Below are 20,329 nucleotides of genomic sequence, written 5' to 3'. Positions count from 1 at the left end.
GGACTGAAATTGAAATGCTGAACTGATGCTTTCAGTTGAAATCTTGTCGCTACGTTTGTTATAAAATATAAATATTTCTATTTTACTTAATATAGAATAAGAATACATTACAATATTATCTTTTAGTCACTTCGATGATTAATTTTTGATTTTTTTTTGAATTGATTAGATTATAGTTCGAAGTATCTGTTTGGCTTTAAAATCGTTGGAATGATTAAAATAATGAGAATCAATACAGAAATGGTTATAATACTACTATTATAGTACAAATTTGAATTCTAAGAATATTTATACTCTAGAACGGAGAGAGTCTTGCTACAGATACTTATAGATCGAAGGTTAGCCATATGAACTTGTCGGGTTACGTTGCAGTCCGTCTTGTACAGCCTCTGTTCCGAGTGAGACGCAGAAATTTCAGTAAATCATCATGGCAAATGAGAATCGGTTAAAGCTTCCTTTTGTTTGTGATTAATGGGCCAAATTGAATAATGGCAGAAGTTGGGCCGATCCAGGGTGGGAACTGATTAATATCCAACCCATAACATGAGCCTCTTTTGCTTTCATTCATTCAATAATCTGGAAAGGCATAAGAACACTGTTCAACACGTACTTCAAATTTTAGATAATGGAAATGGTTTATATCTCCAAAACATCATTGTTTCAATCAACTCGCAACAATCTTAAAACTTTGAATTTGATACAGTAACCAGATCAGGTGAATCTTTGGCACCTGGTTTAGTGCCAGTTGATTATCAGTTACTGGATCTTGAACATTGATATAGGGCTGATTAGGGGCTACTAGGTACTTTACCCAAACTGACGACAAACTCCATGCTACGTAGGAGCAATAAAAAAGAAGAAAAAAACTAGGCATGCAAAAGAGAGAAGATAATCTAGACTGGTTAACTAGCCATGCACTACTATTACATAGATCGGATAGAATTAACTAGCATGCTTGATCATATATATAGTTGCTGGATTCATCTTTGCCTTTCCTCAGTTCATTTATATCTGGCTGGGTACAGGCTTAATTAAGCTCGTTGCAGCAGCTTAGAACCCTAGATGATCTGCCTCCCAGTTCAGCCCAGATGCAACCCTATCATGGTAAGGGACGTACTCCTGCAAGCATAGAGCAATTAAAAGTAAGTCAGTATTAGTTTCTAACAAGTGATTTACTCGATTAATTAATAATGTACTAATTCCCCTATGATGGAGCTGTTAATTAACTGAGACAAGCTACCTCGAGCTTGTCCATGAGTTCCTGTGCCGTTGGAGCAGACACGATGATGCGGCGAGCGCTCGGGCTGATGAAGCCTTCCTCCACGGCTTGGTCGATGAATGTGAGCAGGGAGTTGTAGTACCCATCGACGTTCAGCAGCCCAACCTGCATGCAGAAATATGCATATGGTAAGTTCATCAGTAAAAGAATAAAACCTGATGTCTGAAGATGAAATGGTCAACATGTAAGAGTGGAGTAATTAGTGCACTGAATTATACAGGAGCCATGCATGCATACCGGCTTATGGTGGATGCCAAGTTGCGCCCAAGTGATCACTTCAAGCAGCTCTTCCAGTGTTCCGTATCCACCTGAATTGTTTCGCTAACTAGGTTAGTTTTTTTGGTGTGCTCACAACAGTAATACAGTAACAAGTGTGCCACGTTGCCAGTTGGCGTATTATTACTTGTCAGACAGACGCTATTACTACAGAATTATTTAAGAGCCATTGAGATCTTGTTGCCTTGACCTGACAATCCAGAAATGGAATGCAATGCAATGCAATGAAAGAACTATGAAAATGCAGGGTATGCAGTAGTAGTACCGGGCAGGGCTATGAATGCATCAGACTGCCTCGCCATCTCAGCCTTCCTCTGGTGCATGTCGGACACTGGCCTCACCTCCCCTACTGTCTCTCCGACTATCTGCAGATAACAACAACATCGATCCATCATCTCCTTCAGTATTGTACTCCTAGTATACTGTATATTGGGTTCTAAAACAAGTTCCAAAGGAAAATTGCATTACATTGCAGTGCTATGACCATCATGCATTAACCACGAGAAGACAAACACTACCATGCACACGTGGCAAAAGCCAGCTGTGTGACTGTGGGTAAGTGCAACGATATTTACTACTAATCACAGCTTAGCTGTTACTACAACTTGCAACAGCCATCAAGTAATGCATGATGGGGTGATGTAGGTAGCTGCAGAGATCACTGCCCTGCCCGTGCCTGATCAAGGTCTTCATGGATGTCCGCATGCCTGGTTCTAAACCTCATGGTTGGAGCTAATACTACTGCAGTACTGCTACTACAAACAAGAACATTCTTTTGAGAAGGCTACAGAGACAGACAGGCAACCGTTGCCTCGACTTCCAAGGGAAGCATGTCTTTGGGGAATCATCTGCAAAGCTGCTGAGCTTCTCTAGTTTATACTCACGCTCGGGTTTGGATTTGTGCCGCAGGCATGTAATCGACTGCAAGTACTATATTCCAGGTGATTAAACTGTTGTTTTTCTTTCTTCTAAGCAGTGCCTGTTTACCAGGAGACACTCGACCGATTCAAGTGCTCCAGGATTACTACTATCTGATAGAGTGTCAATTAGCCCTGGGGCTTAGTAACACAAAAAAAAAAACTAACAAGTGTCAGTGCATTGCCACGATTGAAACTTAAAAGGAGCGCACTTATGGTCAAGGTAAGTATAAGTAGAGGCGTAGTACAGTAGGGGAGATGTGCAATTCATACCTCGGGGGTCATGAGAGTCTTGGGAATGACCCTGCACGCGCATGGAAGGCAAGTAAGCAACAAACAGAATGCGAGTACTTCCTTTTGTACTGGAACGCATGCATCAATTAATGGACGTACTGCTACTAGCAATGTAAGATACTAGAGTACTCTTGAACCAGACTTAAACTGTGCATTTAACCTAAGGTAAACTGGCAAAACGGAGTAGCTATGGCATGCCACAGTAACACTAGTGGCCTTTAACAGCATACTAACTAATGCTGGCCTGGGTATAGAACCTGAAACTTGACTGTTGTGCTGAATAATTTAGATGGGTAAAAAGAAGATGGAAAGAAGAAAAGCACTGACCCGATGACATGTCTGCCACCGTCGTAGACGGCCTGGGAGACGAGCCCCATGAGGCCAATGCTGCCGCCGCCGTACACAAGGTCAATGCCCCTCGCCACCTGCACCGGAAAGGTATCAATGCAGCTCTTCTCTTACCCCAAATGCAGAATTGCAGATGCACCGGTGAATTCTTCGTTGCAGAGACAACAACGGACAGAGGTTTCCGTAGGAGATGCAGAGAAAGCATGCTTACAGCATATCATTTTAAGACACGACAAAAACCAGTAATACGAACGCAAGGCCATACGTACAAACTCCTCTTACACAGTACGTACGTACTACGCGTTCAGTAGTAAATTCGTGGATGCAGACAGAAGAGCCATAAACTAGGGATAGATCACAGACAGGTGATGCAGAGAAACGCATGGGCATGCCATTATCTGACACGACAATATTACTATTTAGGTGGTAGGAATGGAAGCCTGTACATGCTGTACTCCCCTAGCTTGATGCAAAAACGAAGACGTGTCCCCTCGTTTTCCTTCTATTCTTCAAGGAAAAAACAACAACAAATGGAGGCATGCGATATGTAAACCTTTTGTTTCATCAAAGTTCTATCGAATGCAACCACTGCCTGTATTGCTTCTTACCGTTCCATTGTTGGAATATCTTCTAACAATCTAGGGTGCAGAATTAGGTCTCCCAAAACACACATGAGCGGATCAGCCCACTCTCTCTCGTAGATTGTGAACTAAAACTCGCCAGTTACATCCAACATGTCAAGAAGTATCTCTTTATTAATACTTATTTGTTTCATATTAAAAGTCACTTTAGGTTTGCTTTAAGTCAGACATATTCATGTTTGAGTAAGTTTATAGGAAAATGGGCTAACATCTATGACATCAAACTAGTTTAATTAAATCCACCATTGAATATATATTTATACTATATTTATTTTATGTTCAAAATGTTATTATATCTTTTTATAAACTTGATCAGATGTTTAACTTATAACAAACATAAAGTGACTCGTAATACATAGGAGGGATTACTAAGGCCCTGTTTGGTTTAGGTGACTAATCCATTAGTCCCTTCACTTTAGTCTCCTTTAGTCCCTAAAAACTCAAACAAGAGGGACTAAACGGGACTAAAATTATATTAGTTTATAAGTCCCTTTCAGAGGTATTAAAACTTCCTTTCACACCTGTCCCTTAACCAAAATTTATATATGATGCACTTTTAGTCTCTCTAACTAAACAGTAGGGACTAAAGATTGTAGCCCATGGACAAATTTTTAGTACTAGGAACCAAACACTATCTAAATACTATTACTACCATACTCTGCTAATGGACATGCACTATGATCTGTCTTTCCACCATTTTGGGATAAAGTGACGTTATGATGTATGTAAAGCAGCTATCTAGTCTAATTGAAGAGAAAAGGGGTTGGATATCGTGTCGATCTATTGTAAGTAAGTTTTATATATGAATAGAAGTGTGTTATTGCTATTTAGCGAGATTAGTGGTAACACGACAGTTATCTAAAAAACATTTAAAGAATGATAAACTTTACTATTTTCTAGAATTTGGTCGTTAATTATAAGGAGTCACCAAGAGGTTTCCTTTTCTGTAACACTAACGGTGAGTCTCGTAACTGACGATAAGGAAAACACTTGTGCAAAGTACGTGCGAATAGCCATGCAACATGCAAGTCTTAACATGGCAAAGGCTATCTTCAACTGTACGCATATAATACATAAAGTGTATATATATTTAGCTCGATCATAGTACTATTGTTTTATCAAAATTTAAGACCCAAAACTATATAGAAACCTTCGGCCTCATGCTGCTTTAAGGTGTAATCATAGAAAAGAACATGAATCCAATTAAGTATGGAACACTAACTAAACTAACGATGAAAGATTAACTGATGATGCTGATAAGTAGTGAGTATTAATTACCTCCATTTCACAGTATCAGATTTAAAATGTTACATAGATTTATATAGAAGTTAATAAATATAGACATAAATATAAATAATATAGATTAATTAATAAATAAATCTAGATATATATAACTAAAAACTTTTACGATATAAGATGCATGGAGGGAGATACGATGCATGTGGTGTATACTAACCAGCTCCTTGGCGAGGTCGACGGCGGCGTCGCGGTAGGTGGTCTTGTTCCCCTGGCTGCTGCCGCAGAAGACGCAAGTCCTCTTGAACCTGCTCGCCTGCTGCTGCTGCTGCTGCTGCCTCATTCTCCTCTTATCTCAATCTCTCCTACTATATTTCTGCGCTCTGCTGCTACTACCTTGTAAAATTGTAAAGCTCTCCTCTTTGAATTTGTGTTTGTGTTTGGGTGCGCCACCTATGGCTGCTGGCAGCTGGTTTATATAAAGAAAGGAGATGGAGATGGGGGCCAGGCGACCTATCTTGCTCTGAATGGGATGGTCAGTAATACAGTATAGTGCTGGCTTGTGTTTGTGCTTGATGATGATACAAACACACGTCGTCCCATTCGGCTCCCTTGCTCCTTGCCTACCTAGCTGTTGGTACCATAGCCATAGGCTGCTACACACTCATTATCTTATTGCCACACTGATATATATTCGGTGATTATTTGACTTATTTAGAGAAAAAAAGTCAAACAATATAAAAAGAATTTGAGAATAAAACTTTTATATACGTGTTCTTGACGATATAAAAGTGAACTTTGATAAATAAATTATTGTAGAACACCTTAAAATCTACTCCAAATTTAACGCTAAAAATTCAAATTTTCGCTTATAAGCATAAGCACAAGAGAAAAGATTGGGTTGATAGCGAGCAACAGTGTGCTATATATGCCGATTCAGGTAAATCAAATACATCAAGCATACGCCTACAAGTTAGCAAATCGACACACCTTCTAAAATACTATCCATGTTTGTTTTGGTCATCTGATCTGATCTGATCAATTTTCATTTTTATTTTTGGCAAGAATAAGGATAGGAACACTGAATCATGTGCTTGATATGCAATCCTCTTGACCTGGAAACAGTAAGAACATATGATGATTTGTTACTGTTATAATTTCTGGTCCTCCCCATCCCTGTCTGGCGTGGACACGTACATATATAATATGTCTGACTTATGGTTTCCTATTGTCTTTACCAAACAAGCTGGCTGGTACGCTGGCCGGTACACTGACATCATCCACAGCTCCACAGACACATGCTGTGTTACTTCTGATTGGGCCTAGTAGCTCTCTAAAAAAGAGAATTGAGAACGTGAAGGTAAACAGTATAATCCCTGTTAATTAGTGAATGCATGCTGTTAGTGTTGGGGCTATCTAGTGCGAATAGACATCAACACATACTAGACGTATAGCCAAATGATATCCAAGTTGAAGCAAAAAGGATGAGAGCTAAAGAGCAAACAACCCTATGATATCTACGACGTACTTTTCCCCCCGGCCTTTCGTTACTCAGTTTTATGCATCAAGATCCAGAAAATCGAACCTCAAATCGAGCTTTGTCCCTCGCTTTATATCTAGCCCCATGATAACAGAATGTATGATTTGTCTGCTACGAAATTCTAGCTTACAGTAGTATTTAGCTAAGAAAATTACATTTGAAAAGCGCTCATTTTTTTTTCTGATTGAATCAGTTGCACTTTAGGCCATAGTTAATTTGTTACCAAGTTTCACTTTTGGACCAATTAAGTTTACTATCGTTATAATTTGGATCAACCCGAACGACTTTTCCAGTCTCATGAACGGCTTTAAATACACCGTCAAACTCCCATTTCTATATACCTCGTCTATTTATTACCAAAAAGGAGGTTATTAGATATGGCTAGAAAAGCTGTTTAAGGTGATTCAATTAAACCATAAGACCCCATTCAGTTCCTAAAATTTTTTAGAAGAGAGGTCACATCAACACGTACGATCATACATTTGAAGTATTAAACATAGTTTAATTATAAAATAAATTTCAGATTCCGCCTGGAAACCGTGAGATGAATCTTCTGAGTCTAACTGTAACACTTATAGCTAATCATGTACTAATTAGGCTTAAGATTCGTCTCACGATTTCTCCATAAATATGTAATTAGTTTTAATGTTCATGTATATTTAATGTTTTATTTATGTATTTAAAGATTTAATGTGATGTTTTTGGGAAAAGTTTTTGAGAACTAAACAGAGCCTAAATACCAAATTTATCTAGTCAAAAGTAAAAAAAAATAAGTTATTTGTGGTCCATGAAAAACTTAGATAATGAAATATAAGCTAAAGTGAAACTAACTCTATTTTTTTAAAAGAGATAAAGCAAGTTTTATTGAACTCAATGAATTACATCAATTTGATACAATTACACTAAGAATATTATTGGTATCTGCCCATATCGAAAACATGCACATGTAAAAAGAAAGAAAAAACAATTAATGATCATCTAACCGAAGAATCAATTGCTAACCAAAATCATTCTCATAAATTGGATGAAAAGAAAGGAAAAACAATTACGGACCATATATTGGATGGGTTGTTTAAAGCATAATTTTGTGAATTTTGAAAATTAGTACAACCGCCGTCTCAAAATAAATCATTTTTTATTTTTTAGATAAAATATTTAACTCTTCGTCTTGTTTAAATTTTTATAATTACATTTTATGGTTATTAGATGATCAACCATAAATAGAACTCTACGGTTACGGTTGACTAACTTTTTTTATAATTTTTTTAAATAAGATGAATAATAAAACACTCGACATATAAACTAATAAATATTATTTTTAGGACCGAGCAGTAAACAACAGATGCTAGTAGCATAGTAGCATGCATGAAGGTTGAAGGCAAGCCTTTTTCCTTAAGAAACACGTGTGATGATGAATTATTTACAGGTCAAGCGAGTGACAGAGATGCTACGTGACATTCGGCAAGCATATATACAGGCTGTGTGGTAGTGGCGGTGCGACCCCGGTGGGCAAAGGCGACGGAGCGATCGACAGATGTGTTTTTCCTACAGAAACCGCAACAAGGCGACACAAGTAATTGGTGGTCGTCGCAAAAGCGAAGCCGACGCGACAACTCCATGATGCATGCATTGCCATTGCCCGCCTTCTCTACCCCATCACCAACCAACGGATCGCCGCCGCGTTAACACCATCCATGACTTACTCTCAGCAGCAGCAGAGTGGATGGAGGTCAGGAGGATGCGTACACGGAATTCGGATCGTGTGGCCTACTCATGCATGCATGGGTGGTGATCTTATCCAACACCCACAAAGAGAGGCGAAAGCTAACGTGCGAAAAAATCGAAAAGGTATAAGTATCCATCTAAAAACAAACACAGAATAAATACGAAAAAAATTCTAAAATCAAATCTAAATTTAAGATTAAAAATTTTCATTTTCGTATATAAGAGAAGCACGATGGTTAAATTCATTAGCTATTGGCTAATTAATGGCATTGTTCTCTTGTAGTTTGGTTGGTCGATTAATTTCTTGAGAGCAATGGAGTCAAACAATGACGTTTCTCCCGAGCAGGTTGGGGTAGTGACCAACCGGAGCTCTCCGCGTGGATCCCTCAGCTGAGCCTTTTTGCACCCACTCACTCGCTGAGTGCAGTGCAGTCCATTTCCAAAGGCTTTCGGTCAAATCTGTGTCGAGCTCGAGCGATAGCTGTTCAGCTCGTGTGTTTTGTACGCCTCCCACAGCGCCACGACAGGAAAGGTAGGAGGAGCTTTTATCTTGTTATCGTGTTGGCTAATCGATCGCTCCTCCGTTTGTTTGGCTGGAATTAAACTCGTTCATTCAGAGAAAATTTGGTTAATGGTGCACTCATGAGCACTCATGTAGTAGTATTGTGCACATTTGGGAAACCATTTTCGTTACTCGGTGGATATACTTGCTTCTTTCTAATATGCTACCTATATATTCTCTTCGTTTCAGGTTATAAAACTTTCTGATTTTACCTAAATTCATTCATATATCAATATATATGTTTTGTATATGTGTCTAGGTTCATTAGCACACATATGAATTTAGGTAAGTTCAGAAAGTTTTATAACCTAAAACAGAGGAAATATTATTTATTATTTTTTAAACAGTAAGATATATTAATATGATATATCATTTCATGAACATGTAATTCCAAATTTAACTTCTACGATTCGATAAGTTATAACAAATATAACTATGAATGCATGTGTAGTAATTTTAATTTAATTTTTATAATTTATAGAAGTTAAGTTTGTAGCTATATGTTTATGTACCGATATATCTCACATTAACCTATCTTATTAAATTATTTACAATTATTTAGATAATAGGTAAGAAATTGGTGGATCTCCACTGAGCATTAAAAATCCATCTCCTTGTATTCGGTCCATGGTGACCGGATGAATTGCTAAGCTAGCTGCTTTGGGGGTTTCACCGCTGGCTGGAGCACACTAGAGACATGGATGGATTGGACGCCGACCAACCACTCGATCGAGACTTGAGAACAAGCAAGGTTGTGGTCGAGTGCGAGTAGAAGCAAGCAGATAAGAAGAAGAAATGAAAGAAACTGTTGATATAGTGTTCAGCAATGTTCCATCTCCTAGATCCATATTTTTTTTTATGGAGTTAAAAGACCAACTAAAAAGCTATATAAAAAAAATAAACTAGAGAGATACCACACTCTACTTCAAACACTTCTCCAGATAAACATATCGTCCTCTCACACTGCTTCAGAAGTTAAATTTAGGAGTCCAAGCCTTGCTAAATAGACCTATGGTAGCTAGCAAAGGCGAGGATATGAGCATGGATTGGGTGGGGTCGTGACTAGTGAATGGTATGACGGGTGTGGCAACGGGCAGCCGGGCAGGCAGGCAAGAAGGCAGGAGATATGATCCAACGTGTTTGGGCCCCCGGCAGGGGAGGGACAGAAAGCGAGGGATCGACGCTGCAGCGCTGCCCGCTGTCGCCGCGCTTTGCCGTGGCATCATTCCTCGCCGCCGGCGGTTGCGTAGGCAGGCAGGCAGGCAGCTGCCCGATCGAGTGTGGACTCTCCGCAGTGTCCTCCGATTCAGCTCCCACTCATACCCATTTCTGCATCCATGCATATGCATATATAGCTAAGGACTTAGGCTTTGGCCACCGGTCGGATATGATGATTGGTGAGCCACCAAGGACTAGGAGATTCATGGGCAGTGAATTTGCAACCACCCTATCCATTCCAATGCACGCTCCAAAACGTCCAACAAATCGATTTAACATTCTCGCGCGACAGTGCCTAAGTACTGCTAGCTAGGCATGACCTGGAGTTCACCGATCAACACGCGCACGAAAATATCATTTAAACTTTAGCAAAACTATATCACAATATGCTTCCGTTTAATTGAATTACACGTACCAATTGACAATCCGTGTGTTGCGTGGGTTATTTTTATCGATGTTACGATTTTAGTTATATGCTAAATTACATTTAATATGTTGATTGTTTCCCAATTATAGAGGCTAAGATAAATGTTGAGAGAACAAATGAATGGATTAATTATTAGAAACTTGAAAAATAAATTAGTTTCTCTAAGAAATAACGATGAAGAAAAGTGTTTTTTGAGAAACCGCACCGTTTGGTAGATTGGGAGGTTTATCCACGATAATCCATAAGCCGAAAGAAACACGAGTAAAGCTTAAAAGCCCGTGATGTTCCGGTGACCACCCTTCAAAATGATCTACAATAATTATAATACTATTTCGTTAATCAATAGTCAGATATTTATGATTAACATGTCCAATTAACATAGATTTTGATACACCGTTTCAACGAACCAAATCATCATCTAAAAATGAATTTAAAGAAATAAATATCAATACGTCAAATGCTACGAGGTTCAACTAATTGTAAGTAGCAATTCTTAATGTAAGTCAAAGAGCACAAAAAATGTTGCACCAAATTAACTTGTTAGATTCAAAACTTTGAGAGTAAGTAAAAAGATCATAAGTCATAACTTAATTACAACTAAAATAATCATAAGGCAAATTAAATAAAACCAAAGTTAAAGTATTTTTAAAAAAATACTTTTGGAGTAAATTCATATGACTACACCAACTTTGGTAAAATTATCACAACTAACCTTACAATCCCAAAATTGCAGACTTAGGTATAACCATCACCGAACTACAGTTTTAGTGTCATACTTTTCAGAAAACGACATATAGAGCACAGATTTTATCCCAAAACTACACATGGTATGTATAGAGATGGGATGGCACTGCATCTATAATTTTGAGATATAATGACTTAATCTATAGTTCTATGATGATATCAAAGTATCAGTATTTTGTGAAATTTAATCATAATTTTGGGGAGAAAGTTGTACTTATTATCTTATCTCGTCTCATATTCAATTATGGCTTCATGTAGAACCAAGCATAAAAGGCCCAAGCCTGGTCAGCCCAACAGCCTTAACAGGCCAGAGCTAGGAAACACCAATACAATAGTGTAGCACAAATCGAACCATATGCATGCCCGCCCCGCTCTAGGCTTGGCAGCAACCTAGCTAGAAGTTCTCTGTTAACACATCGACGGGAATTTTCCATACGTCATAAATAGCTAATGGTTATTATTATGTAATATCCCTAAGGCATTATCTTGGTCCACAGCTCCACATGGCATCAAAATGGAAGTGCAGACGGTAAAAGAACACACAAATGGCTGTGGAACCACTACCGAATAGACGATATATGTACAGAACTACAGATGATGGCTCTAGTTGGCATTGGTGATGCTGTTAACCGTACTATTGATCAACTGATGCATCAACGCACCTTTGGCATTGGCTTCTTTGGTATACACGTCACCTCTACACAAGATTGGTGGTTGACATTGACATTCCAACGCAACTCCCTATCCTATCTGCTATCGACACAGTATCACACCCACTAACATGGGTCAAGTTGGGGAACAACAATGGGCGCGTTCGCAGCCACAGGTGGTAATTGGGCTCATTAGCGCACGCAAAACGGTGAACACCATTAGCACATGATTGATTGAATTTTAGCTTTTGCAAACTTGAAAACAGATTAATCTGACTTTTTATACAACTTTCATATTTTTTCAAAAAACAAACAACTTAGCTCTTCAGAAAGATTGCACACGGGAAAAAGGAAAAAAATAGCCTCAACTGTCAGTTGCAAACGTGCCCAATCTCCTGTACATTAGTAATTATGAGTGAACTAAATTGTAGAAGAAAAAAAAGGAGAGATAACTTCCTAGCTCTAAACAAGGCTTGAACATGCCACTGCAATATTTTAGTTAGCAAACAGGTATAAGTTCTGCTAAGGGATGAGAGTGAGTATTGAGTAAGGGGCATATGATCTGAGAAAAATACCTGGAATTACCCAGCTGAAGGCAGTGCGTGTGTTCGGTGATGTTCCGAGCCTTGTCAACTGATATTTCCGCGAGATAAATATAGATACATATAGCATCCCCATGTCGATGATAGCTCATAATTTCAAGCAAAAATGGTTGCTGGCTTGTCAAGATGCACTGGAAAACGTATCCACAAACCTGATATGCATACCACCAGAATATCAGCAATCCTGCTAAATCTGATCTTGAACATCTTACTATTCAAACTGTTGGTCGGTTGACTTGGCTTTCTGTGTCCTAGTCCTATTTTGACACGAATATTATATTGACCCTATGTGTTACCAATATGTACTCATGATAGTTCCATGGCTCACGCAATTTACATATATACTTTGGAAGCTAACGAATGGAATGCTATTCTAACGAGGCATCCTCACCGGAAAAGAATGGCATGTTCCTGCTTCATTATAACCGCAATGTCAGCTACTCAGCTCATGCTTGGAAGAGATCAACACATGAAAAAAAATCAAGTGTGATCAAACGCGTATGCGATATCCACAAAAAAAATATAAAAAAAATTGGTTAGGTCGAGCATCTAAAAAATTGAACGAATGCTTTTGAATCAGAGGAACAGATCGAGCGCTATGGAAACCCGGAGGATTAGAGTAATCTGAGCTATTCAGTGAATTCAAATTCAATCCCACTAGACAAATCCGCCGATATGCCTCATCAAATCCCTAATCCCTAATCCCAAACCCAAGGAGCAGATTAGAGAAGCTGATCGCCTCGAATCCCCCACAAACTGTGGAGCCTGATCGAAACGAATTCGTAAGAACCACGAGAGGGGAGGCTACGAAGTTGCGAGATCGGACCTGCGGCGTCGGCAGGAGAAGACGCCGGGTGGCCGCCTCGCAGCTGGAGCGGCGGCGGAGCCGGAGCAGGAAGAGCGCGAAACTTCTGGAAGGTTCGGGAAGCGGCGGGTGGGGGAAGAGCGATGCGCAGCGGAGAGTGGTGGGCCGTGGGTGGCCTCTGGTTGTTGCGAGGCGACGCGGAGTTCATCTCGTGCTCGGAGTGACTGGGTCGGAAGCTGAGGCCCATCTCGTTGCTGATCTGAGAGGCCCAAGGCAGCTGCTGGCCTTCTTCTTGGGCTGAAAGGGTCTGTGCCTACAAGCCATGGCCGCTCCCAAAAATGCAAAGGAATATTTTAGGAGAAATAAACTATCAGCAGTTCCGCACATACCAACATTGCTTTTTAAACTTATGTAAATTTGATAAAATTTATAAAAATTACATAAATAACTAAAACATTAATAGTTTCACTAAAATTTATCATATATTTTTTTATATTGTATTTGTTTGATTTGATATTGTAGATGCTATTTTTTTCTATAAACTGGCAAAAACTAGAGACATTTGAATTTGGAAAAAACATAAAAACTAAAATGTATTATATTGTTTAATAGAGGCAGTATAACCCAACCATGTTGTTATAGAAAATAAAAATAAGTTTACAATTCATTAGAAATAAGCTAAACAAATGTTAGTGATGGATAATCATCATGGGCGCAGAGAAGTCACAACTGTAAATGTTCCTCCCAATCTCCATCATAAAAAATGTCAGTTGTACAGCCATTGATTACGAATAATGGTGTAACTGGTGTTAAAATAGTTAATTAAACCTATCGCTCTAAACTTAACACAAAAGCTGGAATAGCTCAGTTGGTTAGAGCGTGTGGCTGTTAACCACAAGGTCGGAGGTTCAAGCCCTCCTTCTAGCGTTATTTTTATTTATTTTTAAATACCACATTCAGCTTTCTTTCCTTCCACAATACTGCTTTAAAATATTTATATTTTATTTTTTAAATACCACATTCAGCTTTTTTTTTGCAGAATACCGTTTTAAAATATGTTTTCTGTTTAAAAATATTTTTTTATCTTTTCCAATCCCCACATGCAGATTTTTTTTTCTAAAACGATCTTCTATTTTTAAATACCACATTCAGTTTTTTTTCCTTCCAGAATACTGCTTTAAAATATTTATCTTTTATTTTTTAAATACCACATTCAGCTTTTTTTTGCAGAATACCTTTTTAAAATATGTTTTCTGTTTAAAAATATTTTTTATCTTTTCCAATCCCCACATGCAGATTTTTAAAATGTCTTTTATTTTTCCAATCCACACGTGCAGCTATTTTTTTCAAAATACCACATTCAGCTATTTTTCCAGAATACCGTTTTAAAATATGTTTTCCGTTTAAAAATATTTTTTATCTTTCCAATCCCCACATGCAGATTTTTAAAATGTCTTTTATTTTTCCAATCCACATGTGCAGCTATTTTTTTTTTCAAAATACCACATTCAGCTATTTTTCCAGAATACCGTTTTAAAATATGTTTTCCGTTTAAAAATATCTTTTGTCTTTTCCAATCCCCACATTCAGCTAATTTTTAGAATACCGTTTTAAAATATCTGTATCTTCCGATCCCCACATGCAGAGAATACCGTTTTAAAACATGTTTCAACTATCCACATGCAGCTGATCTGTTGATGCTGCTTTGTTGTTTCTTTCAATTCCGATTTGAAACATCTTGCAGGATAACATCCATACCATATTACACTGAGCATCATTTCAATCCACATGCAGCTAATTAATCTGTTGCTGCTTCTTATTAGTGGCACAATTAATTAAACTACCTGTAGACTGCACAATATCTAAGCAAGCAGCATAAGCTACAAGCCTACAACCTGATGACATCCACCCATTTCTAGGTTTTAATTTGTACTATACGTGCACATGACATTAACACCGTATATATAATGAGTTTTTTTACCATCGAAAAAATATCTCAATGTATCATATTTTTATTTTTTTAGTGTAAAAAGTATTGTACCTCTCTGAGATACTAAAATTTACGCTAAAATTCTTAATACCTTGAGATACTTTGTAAGGATGGTAAAAAAACCGACCTATAATAGATAGCTCGAAGTGGACTCGATCTGATTCATATACAGGAGTATCCATTAATTAATAGAGCTGCGAATAGTAATTATTGGCGTCTTGCAGCACACTGCAGTACGTCGTCTGGAGGCTCTCCATCTCCGTGATGATCTCCATACCGGCGCCTGGAGCTTGCTCAAACTCCAAGAAAGCTGGAGCTTGGAGCACTGAATTAGAAAGATCTAGCAGCTGTTGCTGCTCGTCGTTTCTGCTGCTGCAGACAATGCGCTGCTGATGATGATCATCTTCATGCAGCTGGATGCTCATGAACTGATCCTGCTCGCTGATAATTACTGGTGCAGCCGGTGATGAGCTGATGAGTGGTGACGATTCATTGTCCACCTGCAGCTGCTGCAGATGATGAGTAGCTGGCGCCGAAGAAGAAGAAGAGGGTGTGGTAGTGGCAACAACGCCCGTCGCTTGTTTGTGGAACACCCTGCACAGCACCCAGTCCTCTTCCTCCTGCATATTCTGAATATATGAACTAGTAAATGAATCAAGCATGCAGCAGATAAAGCTATAATATGACACAGTTAATTTTTGTATTTACGTTTGATCATTCGTCTTATTTAAAAAATTATATAATTATTAATTATTTTGTTATAATTTGATTTATTATTATATGAACTTTAAGTATGACTTATAATTTAATATTAATTATTTTGTACTTTTGCTATTGATCATACGTTTGATTTTTTGTTTTTCTGTCAAACACGCGCGTAATCCATAGAGGGCTAGAGAGGAGGGCGGTTACGTGATTTTTGACTCGTATGCATACCTTTAGATTATTATCCAACAGCAATGATCGGATTTGATTGATGGAATTAAAAATTTCAAACATTTAATCAGTAGGCCGGACCCAAATTTTGAATAGGACGAACACGATCGAAAAATTAACGATGTTATATAGAAAAAAACAAAGGTAGCAGTAACCTTTGGGTTTGGGTGGAGATGAAGAAGGCGGAACTCGTGCATGACCCAGCCGCTCTTGCGGCCGTTGGGAGCGCGTCCGAAGTAGAACACCAGCGTCTTCCTGGCGCCGGCCACCGCCCTCCGCCCGTCTTCCTCCTCGTGGAGGATCGCCTTGTCCTTCCCCGTCGCCTTCCAGTACCCTTGCTTGGTCGCTCGGTTCCTCCGCGACCCCGTCGCGTACTTCCTGTCCCGATAGCTGAAGAAATACCACTCATCCGCTCCCATCTTCGCCACCTCTACATGTTGCAAATTACAATTAAATTACACGTTGATTAGACAAAGTGCCATGTCCTTAATTATTACTAATTAGCATCATATATATGTGTATGTACCTGGTAGTTCCCATGGCTCGCAAGCATGGAGGTCAACCTCGACGAGCATGGTGGCCGCCGCCGTCTGCTGCTGCTGCTTGTTCCGGAGGTAGTAGCACACCAGCTCCTCGTCGCTGGGATGGAACCTGAACCCCGGTAGCAGCCTCGACTCGATCGCCCTCAACCCGGCCATCATATCGCTCTCGATCAACGACGTCGATCGTACACTCACTCTAGCTAATAACCAAGGAAAATAAGGTCAAGAAGCATGCAATTAATATTTCAGCTAGCGAACTCTGAAGAACACCTGATATATGGTTGCGAACTCGGAAGCTAGGAAGGGTCGTATATTTATACGCACACGAAGAGAGAGAGAGAGCAGCAGCAACTGTCTACGTACGCATGCATTCATCGTGTGCCTGACTTCATATTATCATATACTTGTCGTTTTCTATATATCTTCTTGGTTATTGTTTTTTTTTCAAAAAGAAAAAAATGATTCCTGGCTGATCTTGCAAGATATATGTGAGTAGGAGCAGCAATCGGTGCATGCATGATTAATTAGCTGATTAATGAATCAAAAATCATTCATTATACAGTTCATACCATGCTGCTCGGTTCCTAATAGTCAGCTAGAGCATACTTGCATTCAATGTGTGTTATTGTCAATCGCTTCGTGCGTGAGGGGTGTAATATGTTATGCAACGACAGAAATCTGACTGGACTGCATATACATTTCTTCCATCGTGATCTACATATAAAGCTTGCGTGTTCCTTGATTTTTTTTTATTGCACACATAGTTGGTGAAGAAGTCATGCATGCATGTGTTAGTACACCTTGACTGATTTTCTAAAAATTAATTTTCATTTTGATAAAAACTAATTTCTAGTAACAAATAAGGACAGCATGCTTTGCAGGCTGAAAGAAAGCCAGTGTTTCTGAATGCCCAAACTGAACCAGATCAGGAATGCCATGATCTATCTGATGATGCTTATAAACGCGTAATTAGCTGATTGATTGTTCTTCGTCGTCTTATGTTAGCTTTACTTTTCAGGCTGTTACGTGTGAGAGAATGTGTTGCATGCGACAAGACGGAGGAGGCTGTATGTGACGACGAGATATCAAGGGATCGATGAATGAATTTCCTTTCCTTTCCTTTTCATTTCTCCTGAAATTACTCGTCGTTAGATGAGGTTGTACTGTCCTGTTTCGCCAGTTTCATATCGTATCCAACTTAAACGCAGGCGTGTTGTTCTGGTTGACTCCATTCATGCTGCACCACAATTAATTAATATAACCTAATTACTTGTAGTCAGTGCATGCAATGTAAACGTGAAAACAGTGTTAGATTGACACTCCATTTTCAGCTCATTGTTAACATGTTCAATTCATCTTAAAGAAAGAAAAAGCGTACTCCAAGCGGTGAACCTTTTTGGAAGAACAGTACGCACATAGTAGATCCTAGATTGTTGTTTGTCAAGGGACCATGCATATGGAATTAAGGAACAGTTAGGGACTGCATGCACATGTTACTGTTTGCTTCAGAAAACAGTACTACAGTTGAGCTAGCAGTACAAATCTATACTTGGGTAGCTGATCATGCACGAATGATTAATGAGCTTGTGGAACACAATTGTACAGCAATCTTGTCGGCAGGTGATGCTAGCTTGAGGATGTTTCCAAAGTTTTTGCTTCTGGCACAGTTGCTAACTGACAAAGTTTCTGAACTGTATCCTAACCACGACAGATGTTGAAGTCTTGAAAGCAACATAGTCCCTCCCATCAGGAGGAGCCTTGATCGAGTCTCTCACATACACAAGCAGACAATCCTACGGTGATCATGCATGCATATATTTGCAATGTGTTCAGTTGGCATATATATTAATTATTTCTTCCCATGCAGATATACAGAATGAAAGAAGGGCAAATTACCCTCCTGCCTAATTATCCCATGAACTAGTATACCAAATATTTTACGCCCCAAAGTTAATTATAAAACCGGATGAATTACACCCCAAACTCATTCTGGAGCGGTTTTCATCTTAATTACGTGATGTACATGTGGCGGTCGAGTAGATAAAAATATTTTCTAAATTAAGGATCACAGTTAGATCTTCAGCCGTCTCCCTCGACCTCCCTGCCTTCATCGATCGCCCTTCCCACTCGGCCGACAACACTTTCCCTAAGGGATCTTAAGCTGTGAAGATAATTGAAGAATTAATATATATAAGGCCCTATCCCAAAAACTTTTCCCTAAAAACATCACATTGATTCTTTGGACACCTATAAAGCATTAAATATATATGAATATTAAAACTAATTACACAGTTATGGAGAAAATCGTGAGACAAATCTTTTAAGTCTAATTAGTACATGAATAGTCATAAAGTGCTATAGTAACCAACCTATGCTAATAACAGATTAATTAGATTCAAAAGACTCGTCTCGTGGTTTTTATGCGGAATATAAAATTTATTTTATAATTATACTACGTTTAATACTTCAAATATGTGACCATACGCGTCGATGTGATCTTTTTCCTTAAAAACATTTCCTAACTAAACGGGCCCTCAAACGTGTGTACAATTATGCAGTCGGCTCTGACAATATATATAAATCGAATATGTACGTACTACATGCTAGCAGTTGAGGTGGACGTACGTATGTTGCGTCCCTGTCAGAGCATGACTTGGAGGTTGTGTCATACACTGGCAGTGTGCATGGAGCAAGGTAGGCCTCCATGATTGGATCGCCATAGCCCATAGATTTTGAGTGGTCGTGTGCACATATTGACCCAGATAATAGAATTGAAAGATCTTATGGCTTTGATACTGTACTTCCTCAATTTCAAAAAATTTGTGACTAAAGATTGCGCTACTAGCTAGTACATTGTCTGTGACATCAAATTAATATTATTAAATTCAAATTGAAAAATGATTTCTTACCATTATAGTTTTGTGTCATATAAGTGATACTCGTAAATTTGACAATTCATTCCATTTTAAATAATTTGATAATTCATATAGTTTTGAACAATGACACAATCTTCAAACATATTTATGATTATGGTATTCTGTTATAATATACACTATAAATACATATTTTTTATATTTATTAAAACATTGTTAGGTTTATCTATACATGTTGGCACAGTGTCTCAAGCTAAATATTTTTAAAGTTATTAATAGTTGGATTTTAAAAGTATAACTATAAATTTATCCAAAACAATATAAATTATTAAACCATAGGATTATATTAATAGATTAGTCTTTGGTCAAACATTTGTTCTAGCGAAATAAAATATATTTTATATTTTGAAATGAATGGAATATAACGTGTGCATGCATGGAGAAGCAATTAATTGACTACTATCTTGAAGAGATCAGAAACTGCGTGGGGTTTGATTTCTTCTTCTATTAATTGAATTCAGCGTGTTGTTAATTACGTGCTCACAGCTCATGCAGTTATCTAGACCTACGGTCTGATAGTAGTAGCTAATTAATTAACTAGGTGTGCATCATCATGCAGGTACAGATAGTCAAATTAATAGTGATGGGTGTGTCTCGATCGACCGAATTTTTGAATAATCATGCATGCATAGATATTTATTCTATTCACACTGAATTCTGAATA

General features: G+C 38.4%; 2 protein-coding genes and 1 non-coding gene across 5 annotated transcripts; 1 reads left to right on the top strand and 2 right to left on the bottom strand.

Moving 5' to 3' along the window:
• Positions 1–599: 599 nt before the first annotated feature.
• On the bottom strand, positions 600–13,428 carry LOC102705510 (probable cytokinin riboside 5'-monophosphate phosphoribohydrolase LOGL3). 3 transcript variants are annotated; one of them, XM_006649184.3, is made up of 11 exons: positions 13,286–13,428; positions 12,851–12,870; positions 12,433–12,611; positions 10,669–10,773; positions 5,212–5,622; positions 3,094–3,191; positions 2,746–2,776; positions 1,821–1,920; positions 1,517–1,587; positions 1,241–1,384; positions 600–1,119 (listed from the first exon to the last, which is right to left on the bottom strand). In XM_006649184.3, exons 5-11 carry the CDS (start codon positions 5,332–5,334, stop codon positions 1,051–1,053), a joined length of 636 nt encoding a protein of 211 aa, XP_006649247.1. In that variant the 5' UTR covers positions 5,335–5,622; positions 10,669–10,773; positions 12,433–12,611; positions 12,851–12,870; positions 13,286–13,428; the 3' UTR covers positions 600–1,050. The 3 variants fall into 3 exon arrangements, with proteins under 3 accessions (XP_006649247.1, XP_015691042.1, XP_015691044.1); XM_015835556.2 differs by lacking the exon at positions 12,851–12,870; XM_015835558.2 differs by lacking the exon at positions 12,851–12,870 and having other exon boundaries at positions 5,212–5,387.
• Positions 13,429–14,117: 689 nt separating this feature from the next.
• Positions 14,118–14,191, top strand: TRNAN-GUU. Its single transcript has one exon. It is a non-coding gene; the product is annotated as a tRNA-Asn (tRNA).
• Positions 14,192–15,439: 1,248 nt separating this feature from the next.
• LOC102708603 (NAC domain-containing protein 21/22-like) lies at positions 15,440–16,891 on the bottom strand. The gene is made up of 3 exons (XM_006650897.2): positions 16,717–16,891; positions 16,340–16,620; positions 15,440–15,883 (listed from the first exon to the last, which is right to left on the bottom strand). The coding sequence occupies exons 1-3, from the start codon at positions 16,889–16,891 to the stop codon at positions 15,440–15,442; spliced, it is 900 nt and encodes a 299-aa protein (XP_006650960.2).
• Between the last annotated feature and the right edge of the window lie 3,438 nt (positions 16,892–20,329).

The sequence above is a fragment of the Oryza brachyantha genome, chromosome 3, assembly GCF_000231095.2.
Source record: "Oryza brachyantha chromosome 3, ObraRS2, whole genome shotgun sequence".
Lineage (NCBI taxonomy): Eukaryota > Viridiplantae > Streptophyta > Magnoliopsida > Poales > Poaceae > Oryza > Oryza brachyantha.
The sequence above is the reverse complement of the archived record's forward strand: the minus strand, read 5'-3'. Positions and strand labels throughout refer to the sequence as shown.